This window comes from Adiantum capillus-veneris, chromosome 25 (assembly GCF_014529385.1).
Source record: "Adiantum capillus-veneris isolate H3 chromosome 25, ASM1452938v2, whole genome shotgun sequence".
NCBI lineage: Eukaryota > Viridiplantae > Streptophyta > Polypodiopsida > Polypodiales > Pteridaceae > Adiantum > Adiantum capillus-veneris.
In genome coordinates this window covers 50,851,098-50,860,522 of record NC_140955.1, presented here as the reverse complement: position 1 = coordinate 50,860,522, position 9,425 = coordinate 50,851,098, and the positions used below count along the sequence as shown (strand labels likewise).

At 43.2% G+C, this 9,425-nt stretch overlaps 1 protein-coding gene across 2 annotated transcripts in view; it reads left to right on the top strand.

Annotated features, from left to right (window-relative positions):
- The first annotated feature begins 1,304 nt into the window (after positions 1-1,304).
- LOC147424868 (uncharacterized) overlaps positions 1,305-9,425 on the top strand; it is a 60,688-nt gene continuing 52,567 nt past the window's right edge. Inside the window, exons 1-4 of one of the 2 annotated variants that reach the window (XM_086499663.1) lie at positions 1,305-1,603; positions 1,692-1,806; positions 1,896-2,717; positions 2,796-2,994. In XM_086499663.1, the coding sequence (XP_086355789.1) occupies positions 1,527-1,603; positions 1,692-1,806; positions 1,896-2,717; positions 2,796-2,994 (1,213 nt within the window). In that variant the 5' untranslated portion in view covers positions 1,305-1,526. Of the gene's footprint in view, positions 1,604-1,691; positions 1,807-1,895; positions 2,718-2,795; positions 3,000-9,425 lie in introns of those variants that run through there. The other variant, XM_086499662.1, reaches the window with a different exon arrangement.

The following is a 9,425-nucleotide window of genomic DNA, read 5'->3' as shown; positions in this document are numbered from 1 at the left end:
GCTTGGGACCTTCATATGTCTTGGAAAGATTTGTACAACACCGTGATCAAGCTTTTCAGCTTCTTATTCTCCTTGTCTGCACACAGTTTGATACCTATATAACCCCCCCCCTCCCCCCTCCCTTCCCCCTTTTTACGTTACATAGGGATTTACAACATTGTGATGTGACTTTAAATTGCATTTAGAATGAGCAAATTTTGCCACTTTTTGTGATATATAAAGTATAAAAGGTCTATTTTTGTGTGTGTGTGTGTGTGTGTGTGAGTGAGTGTGTGTGTTTGTGTGTGTGTGTGTGAGAGAGAGAGAGAGAGAGAGAGAGAGAGAGAGAGAGAGAGAACACATCATGGACAATAGCTTCAACAAGTTTATAAAAACTTGAAAATTTGCTTTTATATGATATTTTCTTATTGTGGAGGGGAGAGAAATGTGACAAACCCCAAATGTTGCTAAGGAGTGGTTAGAGGGATGCCCATGTTGCGTAGCGTGATCATTTAAGATATGGCCCATGGGCAAGTAGAGGTAGACAAAAGTTTTGACTGCCAACAAATAACTGAAAATCATACTCAAAACGATAACGATCTAATTTTTCTCTTTGGCATGCTCAAAAGGTCTTAGAGAACAAGAGATTACGGAGTGCATTGATAAGAGTTTGATCCCATAATGTGAATTATTGATTTGATGAAATTTTCTTTAAGAATTTATTTTGTGAAAGAGCTTTCATGTAAGGACCTCATAAAGATCCATTTCATTGAGTTGTTTTATTATTTTCTATGCCTATTAGGCTTACGTTTTCTTATGAAAGTATTAAAATTATTTTTTGTTGCGGTTTATCAATGGGTCCCTTTATTTTATTATTTTAATTTATTGCTTTCTTATATTATTTCGTTCTAAAATGTCAATCTACGTCTTTCACCTTGTTGTTTAAGTGGGGCCTTTCGTGACATATATGACATTTGTGATCACATGTGTGTATGGGCAATACAATTTCATATTAAAACACAACAAAAGTACATGTGACTGCAAGCACTCAATTAAATCTATGCATTTAGGAAGGCCTTAGGTGACTCCTCAGCGTGTTTGTAATTGGATCAAATCTTCTTTGCTCAAGGGAGGAGAACATGATGGAGTGCACAAGTCAAAGAGAGATGGGCCAAATGATGTCATTGTACAAGGTTAGGTAGGCACAAAGTGTCAAGAGTGGGTGCAACTTTTGCAAAAGGCAGCAATTTGGTGGTTGTGGAGGTTCCATTGAAAGGGGTTAAGTGTACAATAATCTAATCAACTTTTGAACTAACCAAACTCAAAAAACATGTCTTTCTGCCTCGTGGCCCTGTAGCCCCCCAGCTTTGATTTTCCTGCTGCCAAGGCGGAGGAGGAGGAGGAGCGCGCGAGCTTCACACACTATAGCCGCGCTCCTTCCTTTCCCCCGCTTCTTTGGTCGGGACCTCGCTAAACCCTTGCCTCTCTCGCTGATCCACTTCTATGCAGCCCATCTGCTCCAGCTTGCATTCCCTCACGAGAGCCTTATGACGAGAAATTTTCACCGTTGGGAGGTAGATCCTTTCTTCTCTGCAGCAGAAGAAGTGCAAGACTCTGCAGACAGGTTCATTGGGCACAATCTTGCATTTATTCCAAAATGCTTGCCCCATGCCTTTTCCCTATGATTGATTCTCTGTCCTTTTATACTCCAGGTTGGAATCGGTTTATCGAACATGGATGCATGCGAAATCTGTTGCAGATGACATTGCCCTTATTGAATTTCACAGACGGGAACTCAGCACAGCGCTTGGCACCGCAAAGTGGCAGGTAAGCTTCATGAGTATACACATTGCTTCTCTGGTTTGTTGGGTTCTCCATCTCTGATCTTGTAAGTATCTTTCTCCCTTGCTCCAAAGCTAGAGGAGTTTGAAAGAGCTGTTTCTTGCATCACGGTGGATGACTGCGATCAGGCAGGTGATGATGCTCCTTCCAGGCACAAACAATTTGTTGATGCGTTGCAAAATCAGATCAGCACAATTGAGATAGCTCTGTCAATCTCAGAGGCTTGCAAGGATTTGAAGCCACATCAAGGTTTGCGGCTGGAAGAAAAGGAAAAGGATGATCTTGAGCTATTTTTATGTGGAACAAGGTCAAGTAAGGAAGTCAGTTCCACAGCCTTTAAGCTAGGGAGAGCTGATGAAGTAGCTCGCTGTTCAGGCTTACCCTTGGAACACAAGAATGGGGTGCTCTCTCGCATTTCTACTTCAGCAGTTGATTCAGATGTGGATTCAGGAGTCCCGAATTCAGATGTATGTCCCTGGACACAAGATACAGGCAGCTCTGACAAGCCATTGCCAGATCTCCACGAAGCTGGAAGCGTTTCTGGGAGGAGAATTGATGAGATCAGTAAACCTGTTTCTGATCCTACTCCTGAATATTTTTACAATGATAGGGGTGAGCATTATGGAGAAAGAGTCAATGGGCATCATAGAAGTGTAAGTGTGGGTAGCGGTTTGAATGCGTGGAAGAGTGGTTCAATGACTGATGGCAGAGGTAATCGACGGAGACTCATATCTGTTCAGATCCCCTCCAACAGGTTAAATTTCTGGGCCATTTTTTCCAAAGTACGCCATGCAAGGAAATTCAAAAGTGGCCTGAAAAGATGGAAAGATGGAGATACCAATCCAAGGGACAGTGAGATGCTTTCATTATTGCAGGGAATACAAGACATTGAGCAGGTGGGTTCAGTGAGCTTTTGACTAGATTGTTTGTCCTCTAGCTATATTCATCTGAAGTTCAATTTCTTTGAACTTCAGGGAAATCAAACTTCTTGTTTTGGAGCAAAACCAGATTGCTTAAGCAGAAGTGCCTTTGGCGATCTTCCCAACGGAGACAAGAAGCACCACAGAACATTGGGTGAGGGGCTGCAGATTTGGCCGCGCACACAGTATTCTCTACCATCTAGTCGGCTTGTACAAATAGCCTCTGCCATTCTTGTGGCTTTAGGGCTTGTAGGTTAGTATCTTGTGTTCATTGTCGTTTCTTACAGTTATTTTGCTCAAACAAAGTAACCTTTTTGATTCCTACAAAAAGATTGTGTTTCCTTTTCTGTTTTGTTTGAACAGCTAGTTACTACTATTCATGGCTACTCTTTTGCACCATCCTTTAAGTTTTTCTTCCAATGGGGATTGTGCTAGATGAAATTAAGAATGTTTCAGAAAGGGTTGCGCAGGGTTACATAAACAACATGGCTGGTATGGTTTTTAGTGAAGTTTTCAACTATTCTATGTGCAAGAGAGAACTAGATTAGACTTGGGCTATCTATTAGCCTTTGGGTGAGGTCCCAAGAATTTTCAACTTTTCCAAAGCTGTAGTAGATTTCTCAAAACTGTGAGAATTTCTCGTGTTGCTAGGAGAGATGCCACTTTTCTGCTAAACTTTATAATTGATATTAATGAAAATACTTCACATGAGTGCTGCTTGGCTAACAATGTTATTCTACAGGTTTTGAAGACCATTATCCTTTTCACTTTGTTTCAGCAATTTTCAGAGAGGGGCATCTGAATGATCCTTGGATATTGCCTTTGTAACTCCGGATGTTCATTATCAATTCAATTGATTCTATTGGTTCACTATTGAGCTTTGTTGGACCTGTCTTGGTGTTTTGTATTTTGTGAGTCCTTGTTCTCTCAAGTGTGTGTGGAGTTGTGGAATTCGAGCATGGTAATGACTATAATGCCTCTTGTGCATGGGTCTAACAGGAGGGCACCACGTGCCAATGGAAAAGAACGAACTGAACAGACTTTTAGGCACTTCAAATAACAAGTGAACTGAGGGAGAGAGAGAGTGTACAACACACGAGAGGGGGAGTGGTGGAGTTCAGAAAGTATACTCCTAAGTAAAGTGGCTGAAATCATCCACCAAAAACATGAAATAGAGGGCCTTGCTGAGGGAAGAAGTCTGCATAGGCCCACAAAGGTCGGTGTGAACCAACTTCAAAACGGCAATGGCTTGGCGTGTAGCAAGCCTCTGAATAGATTCTCGATGTTACTTTCCACGAATGCAAGTAATGCATTTGCCATGCTTAGTCCTAACATCTGGTAAGCTTGTAAGCATCTACTCATGAAAAGCAAGCCGAAGAGCATCATTGTTCAAATGACCAAATCTGTAATGCCAAAGATCACCTGTAGGTATCCGTGTTGCTGGAGAGAGAGTGTAACCGGCCTGTTCAATCCAAAAAGGGCGGTAGACTTTACTTTAAACCTTGATTTAGCTTTCACCCATTATTAGTCGTCTATTTTACCTGTACTTTCAAGACACAACAAAGGGGAGAGGGATACAGGCTGCTAGATTGCACCTGTATGAGTAGACAGACACCAGATTGGCCCCTAACTTAGGCGCCCCTTTCGGTATTTCTTTATTGTTCAAAAGAGGGAATAAACGCTGTGGTTCCTACAAGCTGCCCCGCACAAACTCGGCTGAATTTCCACTGTTCCAGCCCGATTTCGGCAGCATAACTGTACTAGAACCTTTCACGGTCAGTATTCCCACGCATTGACTAACTTTCCCGACGCATACGAGCACTTTCCAAAACCTGGCGAGAATCTGCAGCACGCTGAATTCTCTGTTTTCAGCCCTGAAAATGCGCCAGATCGCCTGTACAGCGGTCCCCTTGCGTCCCCGAACCTCCTGGGGGTATTAGGGTCCGTTTAGGGCCAAAACCCTAAACCTGCAAAAATACACAGCAGGCTGTAATTCACTGTTTCGGGCTCCGTTTCGCGTGCCGGTCGCATCCCTAGCAAGTCCTCGAGCTCCCGCACCTGTAGGGCTACTTGCCCTTTGAAACGGACGAGATTTCTGGCGTGAAACCTCTCCGAATTCACCTGTACCTGCGGGGGGATTAGCCGCTAGCTAATCCAGTACCTGTGCAAGAGGCTCTTGCCTCGGCAATCGCGCATGAACCCACACAACTGTACATTGGTCAAATGAAGAGCCCACTAGAGGGGCATAACATACTGCCAAAGGGGAGAGAGAGGGCAGTGCGTAGCGTGCAGGGCATCACTCCTGGCACCGCACTGTGCATAAGAGGGAAAGCAAGCACTCCATAGCTCTTAACCTGTGACAGAGACTTGCAAAATGAGCCTCCCAACTATAAATCACGTTTTTGCCTTCTCTATAAGTAGTAAACTGGCCTCAAAGTGCCAAGTGTCACTCATTTGTGCATTTTCCCGCTTTAGACCCTCGGGTCTAAAAATATCTCACCTGCAGCCTCTGTTGACTTGGCCACAGAGTAACAAAATGATCCCCATGTCAAACTGCACGTAATGACGCGAAGACATTTTCAGGTCCCAAAATAGCAGTTCCCTAAATTTTAGGAGATGCTGCCATTATATCTTTCTAGGTCATCCGACCCTCTTTGTACACTGTGGCCACATCCAAAACTGAAATGTAGCCTCTGTAGCAAAGGATTCCACTTTGGCTAGTCAATGACCCCACTTGGCTAACCATAGTCCTTGTCCAACCTTAGTGCTCTCTTGCCCTCAGGCCTGGACTCCCTCTGGACAGTTCCACACTAGCTATGCAATGCAGGGCAGTTAGATTTCCCGAGGGGTGTTTCCAAAAAGTGAAAGTAAATAGATAATAAGAAAGAAATCAACAAAAAGGATAGATAGTAGTCACACGCTGGTGACATACCCCCCTCCTGAAATCTCAAACGTCCTCGTTTGCATCTATGTCGTACATGCTTACTGTCAACACTGATGTATTCAACACCTGTCGACACATATACGACACATACATGCTCATTGTCAACCCTGGTGTATTCAACACCTCGTCGACTCATGTATTGCCTGCGTGTGAACCCTGTCCCAATGACATAGTGGTAGCTTCACACTCTGCCATTGCTTTGAGTCACTAACTTTCCAATGACAAAATGGTAGCTGCACATTTTGCCACTGTCTTATAGTACACGTTGGATCCCGTAACACTTTCGAGCATACCCAAACCGACAGTTTAAGAATGCAGTTACACATGTACTCTTCAATAGAAGCAATCACTGTATCCTTGACAAACTGACAAGAAATACTCACTTCTATAGCACTAACCAAACTTTTGGACATTCCATAAGAGCAATTGCCAAACTGACAATCTGTACAGCTCTAACATTCATGTAACAGGTATTTGATTTGAGCTCACTTTAAATACCATGTACATCATTTGTTTCAAAAGCCATTGTCACACTGACAATCCATTTAGCTTTGAAACTCAAGGGGTCAAGGTAGGTTGCAAATCGAAGGCTTCCAGGTAAAGTGATAACACAGTTGGTGACTCTGCAAGTTCACCTTCTTCCATCCACTTAGCATCCATTGGTGGATAGTTTCTGAACTTTACCAAGTAACGCCTAGCAACCTTGCCTTTCACTTTCCTTTCTTTGTGTGCCAAAATCTGTTCAGGGACCAAGATCTCGTCAAGTTCCTCGACTTCCGGCTGATCTTCAGCTGGAATAGCTTCTGGCACATCACCCACATAGGGTCTGAGAAGACTCACATGAAACGCATTGTGAATCTTCCAACTGTCAGGCAATTTCAGCCTATATGCAACATCACTGATTATGTCGCACACTTGAAAAGGCCCATAGTAACGCATGCTGAGCTTTGGAAACAGTCTTTCCTTGCCCTTCATCTTCTTTAACCTTGCCTTTTCAAACCGTAGAAGCACCCAATCACCAAGTGAATATACCACTTCACGACGGTGACGATCAGCTGCTTTCTTTTGCTTTGCCTGAGTCCTTTCTAAGGCCACTTTGACCTTCTTGTACATTTCATCCATGTCCTGAACATACTTATCTGCTTCAAATATCTTGTCCTTTGTATGCAGTATGGGAGGAACTTTCTTGCCACCTTCAACTATCTCAAAGGGTGCCTTGCCAGTTGATGAATGCACTGTATTATTGTATGCATACTCCACCAATGGCAAATACTGCTCCCATTTTCCTTTATGCTCTGACACATAGCACTTCAGCAGATCTAGGACAGTAGAATTTGCCTCTTCTGACTGTCCATCTGTTTGAGGATGAAATGACGAAGAGAATTTGAGCGTGGTACCCATATTCTCAAACAAGCCTCTCCAGAACAAACTAGTCATGCGTGGATCACGGTCGCTAATAATCGACTGTGGCATGCCATGATACTTGAAAATATTGCTCATAAACAAGCGTGCCATCTGATCTGGCTTTATCTTCTTCCTGACAGGAATAAAATGAGCCTGTTTGCTGAATCTGCAAATAATGGTCCAAATACCATCATTTCCTGTCTGCGTTCTTGGAAGATCAAAGATAAAATCCATAGCAATACTTTCCCATGGTTTATCTGGAATAGGTAGTGGTTGCAATAACCCTGGTGCCTTTTGCCTGTCAAACTTGACCTTTTGGCATATTAGGCATTCTCGCACAAAGGCATCCACATCCCTTCTCAATGTAGGCCAATAGAAGAATGTCTCTACCGCTTTAACTGTAGCATCGATACCACGATGCCCTGCATACGGTGGGACATGACTCTCTTCCATAACTTTGCGTCGCAATGGCTTTGTGACACACAATCTGCCATGCGTCATCATGAACCCGTCTTTAAGAAGATAGTGTTCATGACGTTGTCCATCCATTAGTTGCTCGAAGACCCTTGCAAAATCTTCATCATTTGCATACTGTTCTCTCATATCATCAAGTTCATGATGATAAGGAATCGACACAGCTGAAATTTGTGGCTTTCTTGACAAGGCATCAGGCACAACGTTCTTCTTGCCTTCCACATGCACAATCTGAAAATGGAACATGGACAAGATATTTGCCCATCGCATATGCTTCTCAGATAACTTTGTTTGTGTCAAGAAGTATCGCAAGGTCTGATGGTCCGTTTGGACAACGAAATCTGCACCTAGCAGGTAGTGTTTCCAACTTAAGAGCGCATGAATCACAGCCAGTAACTCTTTCTCATAGACCTGCATGGTCATCTCTGGCCCTTGCAAAATTCTGCTCTCATAGGCTACTACCCTGCCATCTTGCATTAGCACAGCACCAATGCTACTACCACAGGCATCACACTGGACCACAAATGACTTCCTAAGATCCGGCAACACAATGACTGGATCTGAAGTCATCTTTTCCTTTAAGAGATTAAAAGCTGAAATCTCTTTCTGTGTCCATCTGAAGGTGACTGCCTTCTTTTGAAGAGCATGTAAAGGTGAAGCAATCTCAGCGAAATTTCGAATAAACCTTCTGTAATAGGAGCATAGTCCCAAAAAGCTTCGGACATCATGCACCGTCTTCAAATTTGGCCATGACTTGATCGCTTCAACTTTTGCAGGATCCATTCTGACACCGTCCTTTGAGACAATGTGTCCCAGAAAGTGAATCTCTTCCAGAAAAAACTCACTTTTCTTTGCATTGATGAGCAACCTATGACTGCGTAGCTCTTTGAACACAATGGCCAAGTGATGCCTATGCTCCTCTTCATTCTTTGAGTAGACTATCATGTCATCAAAGAATGTACCAACAAACTGCTGGTGTGGACGGAAAATTCTGTCCATCATCCTATTGAACGTAGCAGGAGCATTTGTGAGACCAAAGGGCATCACTAAAAATTCGTAAAGGCCAAACGTTGTTCTAAAAGCAGTCTTGTGCACATCCTCTGATCTAATGCGGATCTGATGATACCCACTCTTTAGATCTATCCTGCTAAACATAGCTGCTCCTTCTAATTTGTCCATAATATCATCAATTCTAGGTATAGGGAACCTATTCTTGATGGTATTCTTGTTCAGTGCACGGTAGTCGATGCACATACGCCATGAGCCATCCTTTTTCTGCACCAACAACACTGGAGAACAGAATGGAGATGAACTGGGCTGAATCAGCCCTTTTTCTAACAGCTCCTGTACTTGGCCCATTATCTCTTTCTGCTGAGCCGCACTAACCCTGTACGGAGGCTTATTTGGTGGGCTACTGCCTGGCACCAAATCTATCGCATGGTCCTCGGGTCTCTCTGGCGGTAATTGAGACGGTAATGAATCGGAAAAACAGTCACTATACTGTTGTAAAAACATTGACCTTTCTTTATCTAGCACAGATAAATTTGATTCATCACAATCTGACACTTCACGTGCAAAAACCAAGTACGCAGAAAGATGCTTTTTCATTACAGAAGTAATAGCAGAAGCTGATACAGTAGGAATAGACTCCCCTTTAAGCTTTACATCCAGAATGTGAGTCTTTCCCCTGCTCTGTACAGTGATCTTTTTGTTGTAGGCATCCATGATTCCCTGTACACGAAATAACCAAGGAATACCTAACAACACATCACATCCGTCCAGTGGCATGATGTAAAATTCTTCAGCATCTACATAGGACTGGATATGTAGACGCAACTTTCCAATGATGGGTGTCACAGCCT